The 20793-nt window shown below is 29.2% G+C and overlaps 1 protein-coding gene across 4 annotated transcripts in view; it reads left to right on the top strand.

Annotated features, from left to right (window-relative positions):
* Window positions 1-20793, top strand: part of LOC129962724 (medium-chain acyl-CoA ligase ACSF2, mitochondrial-like) — a 56446-nt gene that overhangs the window by 27882 nt on the left and 7771 nt on the right. For all 4 annotated transcript variants that reach the window (XM_056076674.1, XM_056076671.1, XM_056076673.1 and 1 more), the window contains exons 9-14: window positions 1082-1177; window positions 4075-4223; window positions 6893-6984; window positions 9508-9584; window positions 11610-11717; window positions 18338-18486. In XM_056076674.1, the coding sequence (XP_055932649.1) occupies window positions 1082-1177; window positions 4075-4223; window positions 6893-6984; window positions 9508-9584; window positions 11610-11717; window positions 18338-18486 (671 nt within the window). The remainder of the gene's footprint in view (window positions 1-1081; window positions 1178-4074; window positions 4224-6892; window positions 6985-9507; window positions 9585-11609; window positions 11718-18337; window positions 18487-20793) is intronic.

Genomic DNA, 20793 nt, shown 5'->3' on the forward strand with positions numbered 1-20793 from the left:
ATTTTAATCTTTTATTGGACATTTTTAATTAGTAATTTAATATATATAATGGCCACGCTCAATTAATTTATAATAAACTAGCAATACCATCACAGCTTTGACCGTAGCATAACCTGCAAGAGGAGAAATTAGCTTTAAATTTAAGTCTAGATGTGACATGGACATGTCACGCAACATCAAACAAATAAAAATATTTTAGAAATCATCAAAAATAACTATAAAACAATCTCTTATAGTACACATTCAGAAATATTAAAACTGTTAAAAAGGTAAAAATATGATATTGTCATAGACAAAACAATTCACAAAAAATATGCAATAGAATGCTGTTTTAAAACTTAAAAATATAAAAATAAGTCTTGTTTATCAACTCTGTATAATCTGATATGAAAAGAAAATTCAGCTTGCTTCATAATATTTCTTTGTAAACTATACTGGCTGGGCGATCACTTCGTTCCTCATGAGATTCATTCTGTCTCTATAATTCAATTGCAGTGCGATTTAAAGAGAGACGATTACTTCGCTCAACAACAGACTTCCTTCCCTAATTGTAGGCATTCTTTCTTTGATATTCGCTAACCGAATATTTCTTTCCTCTACATTTTCATTATCGCGCAACAAACGAAACGTTTTGGCATTTAATACGCTCCGGACAAGTTTGGATTACCTTTTTTTTTGTGGACATAATGAGTTTTGAATCGCTGTTTAAAATCAGACGTAAACAAAGAAATGTATCCTATATACATACCACATATCTTGCTTTTTGCGCATTCGCAGATTGCGGTTTTCACACGTACGGGAATAAGTGCACAGCACAGATACTGCTGTTTTACGCATGCGCGAGTCGTAGTAGGAAAATAATTAAAATCGCATTTCTAAAACTCTTTTTTTAATTTTGATATGGCTTCAATATACTAACATCTTCAGCAATAAATGCCTTATAAAATGGTACAAATATCTTCAATATCAGTTCAATATTTCTCGAGTTTTTCTCTTTCAAACATACAGACGCTTTCAGGAGACTTCATTTTATACTATGTATAAATGAAATAAAAAAAATGGTTTCTTCAAATTTTTACAGGGAACAACCGGCAGGCCTAAAGGAGTGGTACTGTCACATCATAACATTGTTAATAATTGTGTGGTTTTGGGCAGAAGAATGGGATATCACTTACAGGTAATAAATAAAAAAAAGTATCTATGTAAATGCTTATAAAAGAAGGTGATTATTTGTGTGAATATATTAGTGCTCTATAGGCAGATAATCAGATATAAAGTTGTCACATATATCTTATAAGTTTAAATGAGCAATTCCTGTATATATATGAATTTCGTGTATCTCATAAACGGTTCTAATGATTTGGATCAAATTTTATATATATTTAAGGTTTTGGATTTGTCTATATAGGTGTCTTTCCTGAAAGAACACGGTATTACAGACGAAACAAGAACATTTTTTTATAATTAAGTATTAGCGCCTTTTCCTATCTGCTCCCATGCTGATAAAGTCGTAGCAGCATATCATAAATTTCTGTGGTACTTGCATTGTTGCCATAGGATGATAACCTACTGGTACCTCAAAATTTGACGCTGTATGACATTATCCTAATATGTGTACGTTCGACTCACATCTAATAGCAATAATGCACTTATTGTGTTAACCAATTTGAATAAAATGCTAAACTAAGTGTATTTATGATTATTTGTATTTTAATGACCAGTTCATTTATGGGTAAGATTGGAAAATATTCATATGTAATAAGTATATGATTCATATCTATATATTTCCTCTGAAAAAAACCTGATTAAATAAGAAATAAAACTGCCGATTGGAGCTCGGCCTCTCAAGAATTACTTTATAAAATAGAAATAGGCACTAGGTACTTTTTTTTTGAAATTTTAATTAATTAAAATATAAACGAAATTTTCCCAATATAACTTTCGAAAATATTATTGCACAAATTGGACTTTTACACTAGTTTAAAAATTGAAAATTGTCGTTTTGAGGATGCTAATTTAATTATCGTACTATTTTTAAAAAATGCTTAAAATTAAAAAATATATATAATTTTTTTTCTATAGATTTCGTTATTTTAATGAAATTCAAACTTTCCCATCGTATCATCTAATGTTTTATTGCTTTTATTTTTCTGTCATTTTCGAAAGCTAAGGCAAAAGGATTATGTTTAATATCTGTGTAGATTATAAGAGGAATAGAAAGTGAATTTGCAATGCCTCATAAAACCGCGTATGGTTTGAAATTAATTCCTCAGATACTTTTGGTACATTTTATTTCTGTTATGCTTATTATATCTCTTCGTATTTTCTATAGCTGGTATATGAAATTAAATTTTATCCCGTTGATAAACTTTAACTGCAACTGCCATGAAGCAGGGAAACATATTTTATAAATACCCTGTATATTGCGCTTTATTCAGGTTATTTTATAAACATGATATGTAGAATTCCTTAATTTTTAGATTTGAGTGGGCGAATTAGAAGTTTCAGAAAGATAAAAATCTCGAGTCTTTGTAGATGGGTCATCCAGTTTTGGTTTGAGAAGAAACTTTTTGGGAGGAAGGTTTAAATTTCCATTTTCCTATAACTTTCTTAATATTGAAGTTCAAATTAATTGCCTCATCATAATGATTGACTTTTGAATGAAAGGTTTTTACGCCAATCGGTGTTCAACTTCATGCATTCTTTTGAAGAAGAATCATGGTTCAACTATTACGCATTGATGCACCTACATCTTGATCATCGTATTCCATAGAAAATTGAAGATGAATGAATTTTTGGAAGGGCCAAAGAAATGGATAGAATAAGATTCGAGCTGTAGGATGAGTGTTCCAGAATTTCGAAGTCAAATCGATCAATGGCTGTATGGCTGTATCCAGGGGTGTGTAGGCCTGCATTGAGGATAAAATAACGCTACTTTTAGCATCCCCAAATCTCTATGTTTGTTATGGATTGTAGATTTCATTGTCCTTTTATTATGTGAAAACTCTCCAATTTATTTCGGTTCCTGTAGCACCAGAAAAAAATGGATGAATATTCGTTGTTCCATATGATCTACATTATTAGGGAAGTAAACGTGTTTACGTTTCAATAGGATGAATTGACCTGACTTCGCTTGTTTCAAATTCTATAGATGAAGGTTTATGCCAATATTATCTCTGGGTCTATTTTTACTTTCTTGTATACGTTGTATAGAGAAAGTATAGTAATTGTCAAAAAATTCGAACTCAAGATTTTGACGGACCTCCACATTTTAGACCTCTCTGAGTTCGAAAAACACGTTTTTCGAAAATATCCATCTGCCTGTGACAAAGATAAGACTATAAAACGATCTGATAACATAAACTGTGGTATACGGTCTTTACACCAAACTTCCAGATTTCTATCAAATTTTTAGTAAAATCTGAGTAGAGGAAGTCCGTATGTCCGGCTGTTAGAATATAAGTTAACAAGATAATTAAAAAACGAAGATAGCTGGGAAAATAAAATTCGGTAACACCGATTTAACATTTATAGTGTAGACACCTGTCAAATTTTGAGCCAAATCCAATCATGGATTGATTCTCTGTTGGCCTGTACCTCCAAAAATAAGTACACGTGGTAATTAAAAAACAAAATGACTTAAATGTATCAAATTTGGTATATAAATTTGTGATTACAAATGCAGTTTTGTATCATTGGTTTCAATTGGTCGAGAAGAAAGGGTTTAAAACTAAGTTGATTTTTGGATACCTATTAAGCATGCCAGGGATCAATCGCCAAATAACTCGCCAAGGATGACAAAATAGATTCAGTAAAAATGTTAAATTCACGCCAAAGTTAATATTTTGTAACAATTGTATGCCAATATCATGTAAGATGTTCTCTGGCATGACAAGTTTAGGGAAGGCCACACCCACTGGTTCTTGGTAAATTATTGCAAGGTACGATTAAAGTAGATGATTGATTTGTCAACAAATTCTATTACCAATTCAAAAAGTAAGAAAGGATAATTTTTTTTTACAATTATACAAAAACATGAAATTAAATGCGTTTTTTTTGTTTTGTTTTTTTCAGAAACCTATTATCTGTTGCCAAGTTCCTTTATTTCACTGCTTCGGTTGCGTGTTTGGTTCAACGGCCTCCGTTATGTTTCGTGGAACTTGCATTTTTCCATCTGCTGGATTTAATGCTGTTGAAAGCTTGAAAAGTGTTGAGAAGAACAGGTAAGTTCAAAACTCAGTAGGATGAATTTAAAACCCAGGGATGGGCAAACTTTTTCAGTCGCGGGCTAAAAATCGAAAAAAAAGAAAAAAATTGGCGGGCCAAGATAAATTTTTGAAAATGAGAAAAACAATATACAAGTACTACAATTTAAATATGTTAATGAGATGAATGAAATTGCTATTTAATTTTTAAAAGTTCCTTATACTGAGGTTCGAAGTGAGATGTACTGATTCTAAGAAACGAGGCTAAATGCTCATCTCTCAGTCTACTTCTGAAATTATTCTTTCTAAGGTTCATAGATGAAAACTTGTTCACATATATAAACAAACATAGCACTGATTTTCTTGGCGTGAGATATTAAATTTGGAAAATTTACTTTCGATAAAGATTTGTAAAACTCTAACTGGCATATTCAGAAGCAACTGTTTGATATGATTGTTAGATTGCAATTCAATTAATTCAAGCTGCAAAGCTGAGCTCACTTCTTATGCGACAGATATATGAGACAGATATCAGTAGAAAACAGTCGGAGAATATAGTGAGAAAATAAGAGACATAATAGTACGTTACATAATAAGTAATAATGACAGGCAGGGTGGTCTAACTGAAGATGGAAGGCCGAAAATCATCGAGTTAGACAAAAAATCATTTTTTTAAAAAGAAAGTATAATAGAAGTCGGGTAACTACAGCCTGTAACCAATAGAAATACTAAAACAATGCTGAGAATTTAGATGAATATGTTCTTCCTGGGACTACAATAATAACAGGTGAGTGGCGTGCTTATAGAAGCACTCTCTCTAATAACGAAGATTTTGGTCAACAACAAATTAACCATTCCAAAAATTTTGTAAGCCCAAACGATGTAAATATTTATACGCAGAATATCGAGAGTTTTTGGTCATTAACGAAAAGGTTTCTGTGCAACAAACAAAGAATACATTAGGATTAGCATTTTGACTACTTGATGCAATTTATTTGGGAAATTAGGAAAAGTAAAAACAAAAGATTTAATATGTTACTTAATTTGCTAAATATAAATCATTAATGCTTGTGTACTGTTTTTTGCTGTGTCGTTTTTCTTACACATTTTTTGGATAATTTTTTTTTCCAATGCGGACTTAAAATGGCCACATACCATTTAAAATTCTATCCGCGGGCCGTAGTTTACCCATGCCTGTTATAACCAATTTAATTTTGGAATCCATTATACATTTTGCAGATGGAAAGGAGAGTATGATACGACCGCACAGTATAAGAAAATATATTTGATTGATTGTTTTTTAATAATAAATAAGAAAATATATAGTTAATAAAATATATAGTTAGTTAGAAAACATATAGTTAGAAAATATATACTAACTATATAAATATATAGTTAGTTAAGAAAATATATAGTTAGATGTTTGATGACATTAGCAACTGCTGTTTTTTTATGTAAATGTGGTGAGAATTTCACTGTACTTTTTTATAAATTGATTAAAATATTTTTTGCTGTTCAATGAAATCGATATATAAATAATAGAAGTATTGTTTCAATTTACGCGATTACTAGTCGCATCGATAATGGATACATCGATTTTATAAAATCGAAAATCTGCTCGAAAATAAGCAAAAATATCTTAATTTATTCAATGTGAGTTTTTCTTTCTTTCTGCAACAAGTGTTATCTTTGCAGTTTTATTAAAGTAAATGTGGCGTGATTTTAATAAATACTGCTTTATAATTTGATGAAATTTTTTTTCCTGTTCGATGAAATTGATATATAAATTACAGAAGTATTACGATTACTAATTGCATCGATAATAGATACATCGGTTTTTATAAAATCGTTTGTTCGAAAAATAATCAAAATGTCTTAACTTATTCAATATGAAATTTTTTCCTTTCTACAACAAGTGTTATTTTTATAGTTTTTTTTTAAATAAATGTGATGAGACTTTAATCAATACTTCTTTACAAATTGATTAATCCTTTAACTGTTTTATTTTCTTTACAATCTAATAAGATGACACTTTCTATTTTGGGAATATTTTCTTATTTTGATTCAAATGGAAATCCATTGATAACATGACTCATCTATGTATTCGAAGTAATTTTAATATTGAATTATAATCGTTATGAATGGTTGATTTTTTGCTTACAACTATCAAAATTTGATAAATCGATGCACGCAGGTATGGCACTCGGGCAAAGCAGTTAAGCGGTTAAAATGTTTTCCTGTTCGACGAAATAGACATATAAATTGCCAATGTATTTTTTCGATTTATGCGATCACTCGTCTCATCAATAATGGATACATCGATTGTTTAGAATCGATTGTTCGAAATTAAACAAAAATGTTAATTGATTTATTCAAATATGAGTTTTTTCCTTTATGCAACAAGTGTCTAAAGCAGAGGCAAATAGAAAACTATTTAAATATAATTACTTAGAATTTTTCGGAGCAGTTCTGAAAATGGCTATTTTTGAATTAATTAACTACTACTACGTTTTTTAGGTTATTGAAAATGAATGTAGACATCTAAGATCTGGAAATAATATAGATGAGATTTCACTTGGAATGAAATCGAAATTAATGCTTTAAAATCATTATTATTTCCATTTAATTATCAATAATTTGTTACATTTAAAAGATAATAAATGTTATATTATTGTTATTTATTTTAGATGCACAGTTATCTATGGTACTCCAACCATGCATGTTGATGGTATTTATAATTTCAAATTGCAGAATTACGACGTCTCATCACTAAAACAAGGTTTACATTTATTCTTCTATTAGTAGTATTGAAAACAATTTTTTTTCTCTTTATCAGGCCATTGCAACCTATGCTTTTATCTCCAGGTTAATATTCAAATAATTTATTCTCTTACTCAATGTGACCATTTATAGTTAATCTCATTTATGAGTATAAGTACCTAGATTTATGTTGACAAATTATGCGACGCAATCAAAATTTCGTAGATCATCATTAGTTCACCATTAGTTCTTTAGCAAATGGTTTTCCTGATTATTTACAAATTTTTTTGATGAAAAGTGACATAAGTCACATAAAAAAGTAGCTGACTAAATAATCGGTGCTCATTACTGAATTAAAGGAAACCTTTTAAAAGGCGTGACAAACTTTTTCTGATAAATTTTACCTTGACTTAGTTATATACTAAGAATCAAGATAATTATTACTGAATCGATCTTAATTATCTCCTTAAAAACATATTTTCGGATAATGTAAGAATTTGCTAAGAATTAAAAAAATTACATTTATACAAATATGCAAACGATTTTCTGGTGGAAACCGGCATCAATTATGGACCAATAAAAATAATGAAGGCAGAAACTTTTGAAAATACGCTTTTATTAATGTAGTAAAATGTTAAGAATATTTTTTCTTTGGAATCATATTATCAAATTACCTGAAGCATGGAGAAATGTTTTCGTAAATTGAAGTTTTAATTACGTATATAAATTATAATTAGTTTTTACGATTACTTATTTTTGATATTCATTGTTGCTAATTATTTTTTTGTAGTATCGTTTTCAACATCTCACGATCATATATTTCTTGCTTTTACTTCCCAAATATATAAAAAATATTTTCAAAAATTTTGAGCATAAAATCTAAAAAATGTTTTTTCAATTTTCATTAATTTCTTTTTTTTTTTTAGTTTTTAATACATATCAGAATTAGAAAGAAAAATATAATTAACATGTTTATTGAATCCACCAATAATGAGTATAATTGAATGGATACAATGAATAATAATTATAATTTCAAAGAAAAATATAATTAACATTCTTATTGAATCCACCAATCAAACTTTTTAAAATTCCATACCAGATAAATCTTTTTGTCTGTAATCAAAATTGAATAAAATTAAATTAATTGATTGTTAAGTTCTGAAAATATTAAAATTTATATAGCTATCGACAAAACACAAATGAATATGATTTTTTAATTTTGATATATTTAAGAAGAGAAAGAAAACTTGATTTCCAAACGTTACGAACATAAAACATGTTAATTTAAGCAAAAACATGAAGCATACATGATGAAAGTAAATTTGATTCAACATACTTCGAACAGAATACTTAAGTCTTAATCTGTATTATAATATAATTATTTCTTATTGATATAAACAAATCGCATCAACAGAATTGTGACTCTTATCTGACGAGGAAATCCATTATTAAAGTTTAATAACTTATTTCCGTATTGTTTAAGAAATTCAGAGAGAATTTTAAACAATTGTAATAATATGCACCATATTCTATAAAAAAAAAAAAACTTTTAATTTTCAATCAGTTTTTGATTTTAACGAATTCTATTAAGATAAAATATGAAATAATATTGAAAAAGAAAACTAAATACATTAAATGAAAAATGATAAAACGCATTTAATTGTGCATTTGATTCAAATTAAAAAAAATAACATGACAGGTAATTTGACCACAATGATTAAACTTATGAAATAAATATAACTACATTGCAGAAACTTGAGCGATTTAGAAATTAGAGTATAACCTGAGAGAATACTAAAATTTTTATCTCAAATTTCAATTATGTTGAGGTTAATAGCAAATAGCTGAGAATTTGGCAACTATTATCAAAATGATTTCTATACTATCTTAAAATTCAAAAATTATTTTTTTAGTGAATACAATTTAATTTATACAATTTTTTTTCTAATTTTAACTGCTTAAATGCAATTTGGTTTTGAATCTATAACAATGATTTTATTATTAGATGAAATTAAGATTAATTTAATGTTACATCAAAGTATATAAGCATGTACTTTCGCCAATGTTAAAATTAAAATTAAATGTGTCCTTTTTTTGGAAATTAATCCAGAAATGAAATTTTTCCTTCCGCATGTATTATAATTTTGATATGCACCAGTAGGAAATGGTAATCGATAGATTCCTTTCAATTAATATTTTTCAATCTTATTAAATGAATAATTGAAATTTTAAATAAATGTATTTCTTATCAGTAATTTAAACTAGGAAAGATAACATTACGGGCGAACAGCTTGCCATCAAAGGCGCGTAGTGCGAAATAGTATCCAAAATTAATAACAGCCATCATTTCAGAAAATAGACTTTCTTTACTAGTTTATTGTTTACGAAAAGTGAGAGCTCGGGCGGAATTCTTGTTTAAAAATTATTGTATATCACTAAAAACGAAGAAAATAATAAGGAATAAAGAATTTCCCGCATTATTGCAGTTATTTCATCAAGATTGTTACTTGTTTAATATATATGAATAATTTTTTTCTTACAGCTGTTGTTGGTGGATCTCCAGCTGTTGAAAGTCTCATAGAAGAACTGAAGGAAACATTCGGCCTGTCTTATATAAATGTAAGATTATTATTGATAACAAATTCACTTTGAAATATATATTTCAAATCTTAAAAAAACCATTCGACTACTTGATTTCTTTGCTTGATTGTAATTTTGATTTACAAAGTAAGCAAATAGGAAATACAATCGTCAAAAGAAAATAAATTTACTTCGAGATTGTGTTAAATCTACATTTTAAGCTTGCTGAGTTAAATTTAAAAAAAAAAATGGAATTCTGCGTATTTTTCTGAAATTATGGAAACGCGATAACAACAAGAACAATAACAACAACAACAAAAAAAAAAAACGAAATGAATTTATGGATAAAATGTAGTATGTGGCCTTCATACAAAAATCGTATGAAAATTACATTAAAATGCCCTTTGGAAGTTCTATGAAGACGACATTTTCTTTGGATGAGTATGAACTTAAATCAGATGACAAGGACGGTCCTTAAAAAGCCTCTTTCTTGTCTATATATGCGTGTTTCACAAACTGGAGAAAGTTTGGTTCTCGATATCAGATTTAGTCTGCACTAGGACCACATACAGGACGTATTTTCGTTGGAATTGGGGTTTTGAAATGGAAAACTTTGCGCCTTATTTCTGCAGGATCCCCAAGGTCCACCAAATTTATAGATCATGCAAGTTCGTAAAACAGAAAACTATTATCTTTTTTTCATGTGTGTGATTGAATATAATAGCTATAAAAACAACAATCTAGATGAATAAGATTTGACATTTAGTTTATACTTCAAAACTATATATCTGTGTCTAAAACAATAGATCGACTATTAAATTGTTTGTCTGTATCCCTTTCTGTGTGTTTGACTGCATAATAACTCAAAACTTCAAACCACAATTCTGGATCTATATTAAATTTTAGATGTAACTGGTCAGTAGAAAAAAAATTATAAAATTTTTTTTCATAATACTACGAAGACATTTCCTTTTATAATACTTTGAAGCTAAACGTAAAAAGCGCAATTTTTATCTTTAATAATAATAAAGGCAAGTATGTGGGTATATGCTTGTACGTTTATTGGATTAATACAAGGCAGACCGTTTGACCTTGAGCTACTAAATTTGGCATAGATATACTTTGAAAGGCAATAATTTACATCTTGAATGATTTATTTTTCAAATTTTAATTAAAACTTTAGTTAATTACAAATTAAACCAAATTCTGGCGTTTTCCCATGACAACAAAAATATCATTGCATAAAACTGATTTATGTCAATTAAAAAAAAAAAGGAAATTGCCCTTTTTTCTAATATTTATCCTAAAAGGTTTTTCTTAACTTTGGTATTTTTTAAAAATATTTTTTGTGCATAAATTTTAGCAACAGTCTTATTGTTGCGATGAAATTCAAACCATTTTGATTTTTTATGAAGCAGTTAATGGCTTGATCATCTTCAATTGTTTAAAGTTAAGGAAGAAAGATTCCGATCATTTACTGTGCAATTTACACTAGGAATAAGAAACCGAAGTTACAGTACCACGAGAAACAACGCGCAATTAGAATATGGACGATTCATATGCTTATATTAAAAGCATTGTAATACCACGGAACTTGAATAATTTAGAAACACTCATTTATATAATAAATAGAACCTGTATAAGGCTATTAAAATAACACGACCTTATAACTTTAAGGCTTAAAATTACTTTGTTGAGGAATTCATAACATTTAGCAAATGGTTTACTTAAAATTATACGCAATCAATATTCACCGTGAACTAGTTGGTCGCTGAAGAGGTTAGTTCTGTTTTAGGATACCAGGAGATATTTAAAGGAAAAAACATTTTTAGTGGTTTTGATTTAAAATAAAACAGTATTTTATGATTTAATTTTAAACTTGATAACAGCATGTTAAAATTTGTATTTCTTTACAATGTGTTACATTTGATGACTATGAAAAAGTTTACAAATAATCGTGTAAAAGCTTCAAATTCAAATAAAGAATTCAGTTATATTTTATTTCTTTTTCTATCAAAATGATGATAAAATTCTATGTTTCTTTTTTTCTTTTTAATTCTGAAGATAGCATATGGTTCCACAGAAAATAGTCCAGCGGTCGCTGTTAATGGAATTGATGATGACTTTGAGAAGGCTGTCAAAGGCCTTTTGAAACCCCTAGAATATATTGAAGTATGTTAATTATGCATTTGATTATGCGCACTCTCTATTTCTATATCAGATTTAATTGTCCATAAAATATGCAAGTTAAGCATATATTAATAGCATATATTAAGCATATATTAATTTTAAATTCTCTCAAATTACGCACTTTGAAGAAATATTGTAATTCTATGTGGGTTTTGCAAAAAATTATTTTCACAATTTTTTTTGTAAAACACTTTAGTTTTCAATCTTCTCTATGAATGTTTATATGATATATTCTAATTATGTCGTTCTTTTGGGAACAGACAGGATTAGGATAATTGAATATCTGGATAATTGGATAAATGACAAAAAGTTTATTTCTCAGAAAAAAAAATGAAATTTGCTTATAATATATTGAATTAATAAGCATATTGCTTACTTTTTGCTTTCTTACTTCATCGTAATATTCAAAGAATTACCCCCCAGTGCCATTTATTTTACTGATTTCGTAAATTTTTATTGCATATGAATCAACCAGACGTACCTAGAACAACCTCCTTCCTCTTCCCCATTTTCGGAAAATATCACAAAAACAATATTTCTCTGCACATACCCTACGGGGAAAACTCATGGAAGAGTTCCACTGCTACCTTCCCGATTTCGCTAATTTTCGTTTCATAAGTAGGATTCATGAAACATCATGTCCTATCCTTATCATTTTTTCGAGAGAAATCTCAAAAACATCACTGCATCTAATTCGCCAATTAATTTTGCTCTCTTGCTCACTGCAAATTAATCAGAATGTTCTGTAATTTAAGATAGTACTAATTCAGGTATAATTTAAGATAGTACTTTCATTTAGTACAGTAACAATTAGTTCATCAAAGTTGCTTGATCTTGTTAAATTGATGCTATTACTATTGAAATAGAAGAAAACTGTAGAGTATTAAAATATTACTGAAGGCATTGGTCAAAACCAATTGTTTCACTACCTTTATATGATATTTTTTTCTGTAGAATATTGTTTGTGGAATTTTTCGCTTTCATAGGATTTGGACAATTAAATTTGAGATAATCAGAATTCTCTCTATATATTTTTTATCTTTTAAGAGTTTTTGTATAAATAGTTCATTTTTTTACAATATACGATGTGTTCATTCTAATCATTTCTCAATATGTAATTTTTAAGCTTTAAAAGATAAGTAATAGTAACAATTGCAAAAAAATGCTTTATATAATATAAATTACTACAGTAAGTAGTTACAGTTAATAAATGTACTATTGAAAAAAATTTGCGAAATATAATTTCCTGTATTGTCCTCTGATCTTATTAAGTAAAACATTCTTAATACGTTAATTTAGTTTAAAAGAACCTTCCTCTCTTCCGCAACCTGTTGTGAACTTATGAATATCACTATTTGAAATTATTTTAAATACTTTCAAAGGCTGTCTCAAGGAAGATTTTCCGATCAAGGAACGATGTTTCCCCAAAAAAGTCGTTGATTGGTCTAATATTTTGGAATTCAATGTTTCATAACTCGATCAGTTTTAATAGCACAGCGAATTGAATTTTTTAAAAATTCAAAACATTAACGCGTAAAGAATATTTTAATAAATTAGACTAATAAGATCGGAAACTATATAAAAAATTAAATTTCTTAATTTTTTCGGTAGTATATTTATTGAATGAAACAAGAAAAGTGTAATTTTTACTCCATTTAAAGCCTTTTTTTTAAAAAAAATTTGAAAGTATATTTTAATTATTTCTAATAGTTTACAGATTAGCTACTGAAGTACCATTAGAATGGAACACCGTTTAATTCTTCTTTTAACGAAATATATCTAATCAGACTATTTTACTCGTATTTGTTCATTTAAATATTTTCATTTTAAGAAAATATTAGAATTTTCGAGTTTCCCAAATACATTTATTGAATACTACTGCTGAAAATATCATGAGATTGAAAACAGACCATTTAAGAGCGTCGAACGATAGGAATGTTTTGCTGAATTTTCCAAATTTACTGCAAACAAAGCTCCAGAAACAAACATCTTTAGTTTTCTAAGATAAAATTCTTTCGATGTTTGAGGTAACCGATATTCGTAGTGAACAAGATTTTATCTTGTTTTTGTTCCAAGAAGGAAAAATAAGGAATTGTTCAAATGGAGGGTTTAACAAATACGAGAAGACCAAATTTCGTGTTTGTATTTTAGAAAGACTGGAAAGATTAATTTCGAAACAATTATAAGCAAAATGTTTTACTGATAGGAGAAGTTTTGACATCATCGGAACTGAAAACTGATAAATAAATACAATGAGTGCACTGAAAATGGATTATAAAATTTTTTAATTAATATTCGTGAAATAACATATCGTCTGCATGGTTTAAAAATCATGTAAGTCAAACAATTAAAATTTTCAGGCGATAATAATAATTGTCTAAAATTCTCACTAGGAGCGCTAATTCGATGAACTGATTCAAGGACGTTTAAAATAGTATTTCTCGATTTTTTTCCAATTAAAATCCAAGTAAATTGCATTTTCAGAATAATTTTGACTGACGAGGTTTTGAAACCGAGTCGACAGTATTTAGAAATGAATGGTATACAGTATGAAATTCACAGAAAGGAATTCTTTATTTATCAATATCAGTATTCTATAACTTGTGCGACGTTTTCAATCTGCTGATTTTCCCTTTTACAAGATACCATATATACTTGTTAATAATTCTTAATATTTCTTCTGGAAGAAAGGTAATAAATACTTTATTCAAAGCATGCGACATCGCTATCAATATTTCACCCAACTGTCCTTCCAATAGTAGATAGAGGAAAAAGACGTTAACTCGAAGAATAGGTAGGTGGCATAACTGGATGGTAATTAAGACCAAATTTTAGGCCACATTTATCCTGTCTATACTATGCAGTTCAGTGATGGCAGGGTGATCAATTGAATATAACTGTCATTCAAATAATGAATGACCCCTGGAAAGAATTGTTCACATTTTGAGGTGATTAAGTCAGCAAGCCATTTATAGACATCTTGCTGGGAAAGTGTGTGAGTTATTGATGAAAACAACTGGTAATCTGAATAAGCCAAGTCTGAAGAATACGGCGGCTAGGACAAGAATTCCTAGCCATATGCAGAAATGATGTCTCTGGTGCCTTTCTTTTTTTGGGATAAGGCGTTGTCTTGCAGTAAAATTGCCTTTTAATGTCTTGTAGCAAAATCTGAGCACTTTTTGATCAACGCATGTTTCAAATTTATCATTCGTTGGCAACAGCAAACGATATTCATTGTTTCACCTGATTTTAGAAGTACATGGTACAAGACAATCTTCAGATCCCATCAAATATAAAGGTATGGAATCACCACTTATGAATCGTCTAATTCAACTATTGTTTGGCGTTAGGACATCGTCACCTTGAATTCCTACAAAGATACGGCGATTTGCACCAGTGTTTTTCTTTTGATTGAACAAGAAAATCAGTACGTGCTACGTAGTGTTTTTTATTTTGTTTGAAAATAGACATAATTTCGTTGACTCGAAATCGGTTGCGCATCAACGGCGTTTTGATAGGCACTGTTTTAGCAATGAATTAATGTAACAGTTGACATTTTGAAACAACCCTTGCTTCTAACCAGTACACTTAATATTGCAAAAGATTTTTTTTTCTTTTTGCTAAATTCGCCTATGCCTTCCACAAACTGTATAAGAAATTTGGTTTCATTCCTTCATTGATTTTAACTGAAAATTCCACCAAACAGGAAGTGTTATTTTATGGTTATCCTACACTTCTTGCCTGAATGCAAAATTAAAATTTAGTTGAAAATCCAAGATTGCTTGTGACGCTCAAATATAAAAGATCTTAATACTTATAATGTAATAAATCATGCTTATGAATTATATGCATGTCTTAATGCATTAATATAAGACAAGCAGTGATGGATTTAAGTATTGTGCAGCCTCAAGCAGTGTGCATTTTAAGGCTTTTCTGTTGGTGAGTTTAATTTCATATTTCAACATATTTTAACTTAATTAAAAAGTTAACAGTTAAGCTCACTTCTTTTAATTTTAGCTATTTTTTATACATATATATTCATTTACTGTTTTTAATATGTAAATCAAGATGAAGGTATAAATTATTTATAATTATTAATTAATAGTTTAGTTGCTTGCAAATTAAAGCATTTAATTAATGTGATAAATTATAGGAAAGTATTAAATATAATGTTAAAATTTAAAATTAAATATAATATAGACATGCCAATTAACCAAATAGTTAAATAATTAACCAAATTAATAATTAATATCCCACTTACAATTAACTGTTACAATTAACTAATTTAATTGTGCTTTAATTTATTTGCTAATGATTTTAATTATTTAATGTAAATACCCTTCCTAATTTTGATTCATAGAAAATCAGAGAATTTGTTTTTACAAGTTTATTTGAATCTGGGTTAATCATATTTTTAATCATTTGGAATGTAATTTCATTCAGCTCAACGGTTCTAGGTAACTGTCTAGTCCAGAATCTGCCACTGAATAAAAGATAAACTTTCCAAGAAATATTTTTTGAAAAGATACTTTAACATTGCTATTTTTTGGAAACAATTCATCTCATTCTTTAAATAGTATAAGAATACAATTCGTAATTCGTATAAGAATTCAATTCGTAATTCTGATTCATAGAATCAGAGAATTTGTTTTTACAAGTTTATTTGAATCTGGGTTAATCATATTTTTAATTATTTGGAATGTAGCTTCATTAAGCTCAACGGTTCTAGGTAACTGTCTAGTCCAGAATCTGCCACTGAATAAAAGATAAACTTTCCAAGAAATATTTTTTGAAAAGATACTTTAACATTGCTATTTTTTGGAAACAATTCATCTCATTCTTTAAATAGTATAAGAATACAATTCGTAATTCGTATAAGAATTCAATTCGTAATTCTGATTCATAGAATCAGAGAATTTGTTTTTACAAGTTTATTTGAATCTGGGTTAATCATATTTTTAATTATTTGGAATGTAGCTTCATTAAGCTCAACGGTTCTAGGTAACTGTCTAGTCCAGAATCTGCCACTGAATAAAAGATAAATTTTCCAAGAAATATTTTTTGAAAAGATACTTTAACATTGCTATTTTTTGGAAACAATTCATCTCATTCTTTAAATAGTATAAGAATACAATTCGTAATTCGTATAAGAATTCAATTCGTAATTCTGATTCATAGAATCAGAGATATTTGTTTTTACATGTCTATTTGAATCTGGGTTAATCATATTTTTAATCATTTGGAATGTAATTTCATTCAGCTCAACGGTTCTAGGTAACTGTCTAGTCCAGAATCTGCCACTGAATAAAAGATAAACTTTCCAAGAAATATTTTTTGAAAAGATACTTTAACATTGCTATTTTTTGGAAACAATTCATCTCATTCTTTAAATAGTATAAGAATACAATTCGTAATTCGTATAAGAATTCAATTCGTAATTCTGATTCATAGAATCAGAGATATTTGTTTTTACATGTCTATTTGAATCTGGGTTAATCATATTTTTAATCATTTGGAATGTAATTTCATTCAGCTCAACGGTTCTAGGTAACTGTCTAGTCCAGAATCTGCCACTGAATAAAAGATAAACTTTCCAAGAAATATTTTTTGAAAAGATACTTTAACATTGCTATTTTTTGGAAACAATTCATCTCATTCTTTAAATAGTATAAGAATACAATTCGTAATTCGTATAAGAATTCAATTCGTAATTCTGATTCATAGAATCAGAGAATTTGTTTTTACATGTCTATTTGAATCTGGGTTAATCATATTTTTAATCATTTGGAATGTAATTTCATTCAGCTCAACGGTTCTAGGTAACTGTCTAGTCCAGAATCTGCCACTGAATAAAAGATAAACTTTCCAAGAAATATTTTTTGAAAAGATACTTTAACATTGCTATTTTTTGGAAACAATTCATCTCATTCTTTAAATAGTATAAGAATACAATTCGTAATTCGTATAAGAATTCAATTCGTAATTCTGATTCATAGAATCAGAGAATTTGTTTTTACATGTCTATTTGAATCTGGGTTAATCATATTTTTAATCATTTGGAATGTAATTTCATTCAGCTCAACGGTTCTAGGTAACTGTCTAGTCCAGAATCTGCCACTGAATAAAAGATAAACTTTCCAAGAAATATTTTTTGAAAAGATACTTTAACATTGCTATTTTTTGGAAACAATTCATCTCATTCTTTAAATAGTATAAGAATACAATTCGTAATTCGTATAAGAATTCAATTCGTAATTCTGATTCATAGAATCAGAGAATTTGTTTTTACATGTCTATTTGAATCTGGGTTAATCATATTTTTAATCATTTGGAATGTAATTTCATTCAGCTCAACGGTTCTAGGTAACTGTCTAGTCCAGAATCTGCCACTGAATAAAAGATAAACTTTCCAAAAAATATTTTTTGAAAAGATACTTTAACCTTGTTATTTTTTAGAAACAATTCATCTCATTCTTTAAATAGTATAAGAATACAATTTTTTGTTTAAAAATGTATGATTTATATTGATAAAATACATTTGTTTTAAATAAGCAAACAATGCATTCATAAGTTATATAAAAACCAATGCTTATTCTTTTCAGCTCAAAATAGTTGACAGAAATGGCCGTTTAGTGCCAATAAATGCAGAGGGAGAACTCTGCGTTAGAGGCCACAATTTGTTTCTTGGATACTGGCAAGATCCAGAAAAAACAGCTGAAGTTGTGGAAAAAACGAACTGGTATCATACTGGGTAAAATATTTTTTCACTTTCCATTCTGTTTTTGTTTCCGTTAAACATAATATGTTTCTCGACTTTTTTCAAAAGTGCAGTTTCTTTTTAAATTTATTCGACGGAAATGAGTTACAAATTTTCACGTTGGTTCTGTATCGAATCTGATAAGATCAACACGAGTATTCGAAAGCTCTAGTTTCAAAATATTGCATTTTAAGACATTTGAAATTCCTCTTAAAAAATAAATTTCTTCCCAAAACAAGTGAGCAAAAATATGTATTTGAACGATTTCCATATGCCATAAAACATTTTAATTTTCAAGAACATGCTCAAAGAAAGTATCATCGTTTCTACATTAGTGAGCAAAACGTGAGCAATTTTTCTGATTTTGCCATAATTCTGTAGAGAGTAAGTTGGAAGACATTAAATTCATACTTTATGTAATACAAAATGTCTCTGGAAAAAAAATGAATAGGATGCATACATTTACGAGCGAAGCAAAAAAAAAAGAATGGTGGTGGTATAAAACAGTGTCTGAACTGGAAAAAGAATTAAAAACATATACCCTTGAATAGGGAACATGACCTTCTCTCATTACAATGGTTACGTGGCACTGTCTATTCATACCCTATATTATGTAGCAAATCTTGAAGTAAGAGTGCCTATTCTAAAATGAATATCTATATTAGTTTCCTGTTGGTCTACAAAGGATACTGTTACGGAACTTCGTCTATAAGTTCGTAAAGTTAACGGGTTCGTGTAGTGGATGTATGGAGACGCACAGTCAACAGGCCTCGTGACAAACGACGACTTTATTTAACACGAAGTCACTGATACTCAGGCAAATTCACAGCCGGAGACGCACACAAGCAACACACAGCTGTACGTAATAGCAGAACGCAGCACAAAAACGATAAGCTGGTGGAAGCACTCAGAGAGAGAGAGAGCTCGTTCAACTATTAACCAGAGTTGAACTCAAAACACTGCCTTCAGCTTGAGTCTGTCAGCCTTTTATAGTTCCCGGGAGGTGTTCCGAGAAGTTTCTCGACCAATCAGGCGTATCTCAATTCCTATTGGATGGTTAGTTAAAATTCTCGAAGTTTCCAGTATTAACTGTTTTGTCGCCAAATGGTCGTCAAGTTGATCGCCAAGCTCTGGGATTACAGGCTCGGCATCCTAGCAGGGTCCAATACAGATTATTGTAAATTGGTCTTTCCGGTGATAGAACTAATCGTGCTGGGAAATAGCATTACAGGTTTATAATAATACGATCGTACCGTTGAACGTACGATCATCGTACAAATCATCCATAGCATATTAAATGAGATTTACATCAAGGGGAGAACGTTGGCCAATCCATTCAATGGATATCTTCTCGTTCTAGAAACTCCTGAGCAAAAAGAAATTATGGGGTTGTGCGTAATCGTAAATAAATATTATATATGCAACTGTAGCGTCTTGGGATGGATTCATGCAAAGAAGCTGATTTCATAACACTAATGATTTCCGGGGCTGTTTTCTTTTTTCTTTATCACTCTGCCTTCCCACACAAGCTCATAACTATCACCTAACAATATCTTTCTCTGATAATAGTAGGATGGAAATGTGACCCTATCTATTGCCATATCAAATGCCGTCGAGAATAGTTTGTAAGACTAAAATGAATCTCATCGTTCAAAATGACATATCTCCATTATGTTCATTACATCATTGTAAACGGTGCCGCCGATGACTTATTGGCAATGGCATGCAGCGTTCCTGTCGTCGGGTGAACAAGCTATTTTTCAAACAGTCGTCTGGCCACAGTAAATCAAGAAACCTATAGTTTGAGAAATGATGTGTGTTGTCTTCCTTATCAAGCCAGACATCGGTTGCCATTGTTTTCTTTTGCAGACCACTGCCAAACTGTGTTTTGGAATGCTTCCCAAATGCCTGAAACAACATTTTTGTAAATTCCAAACTCTTTGAAACACTCGCCAAAGTATGACATACGGTTAAAGTACTTTTTCGATCATTGTGGATTGGGTAAAGGCATTCTGATAGTTTCTTGAAGTCATTCTGAATAAAAGGTTTTTCAAATTTATTTTTCATTTGTAACAAATGCCTGGAAATATGATTACCTTCTTCGTTTTATGTTGCCTTGCATTGTGTGCGCTGCCTCTAGATATTTTGCGTGCTCTCGCGTCACCCTGTAATCTCATTGTCTTGATTTTTATATATGTATCACTTTTCTGTTGAAATGACTTGATGTTGATCAGATTGCAAAAGCTCTTTTCTTCAATTTAATAGCTCTATGCTGACAGTTGCTTAAATTTTGCACATTAT

The sequence above is a fragment of the Argiope bruennichi genome, chromosome 3 (assembly GCF_947563725.1).
Source record: "Argiope bruennichi chromosome 3, qqArgBrue1.1, whole genome shotgun sequence".
In the NCBI taxonomy this organism is placed as follows: domain Eukaryota; kingdom Metazoa; phylum Arthropoda; class Arachnida; order Araneae; family Araneidae; genus Argiope; species Argiope bruennichi.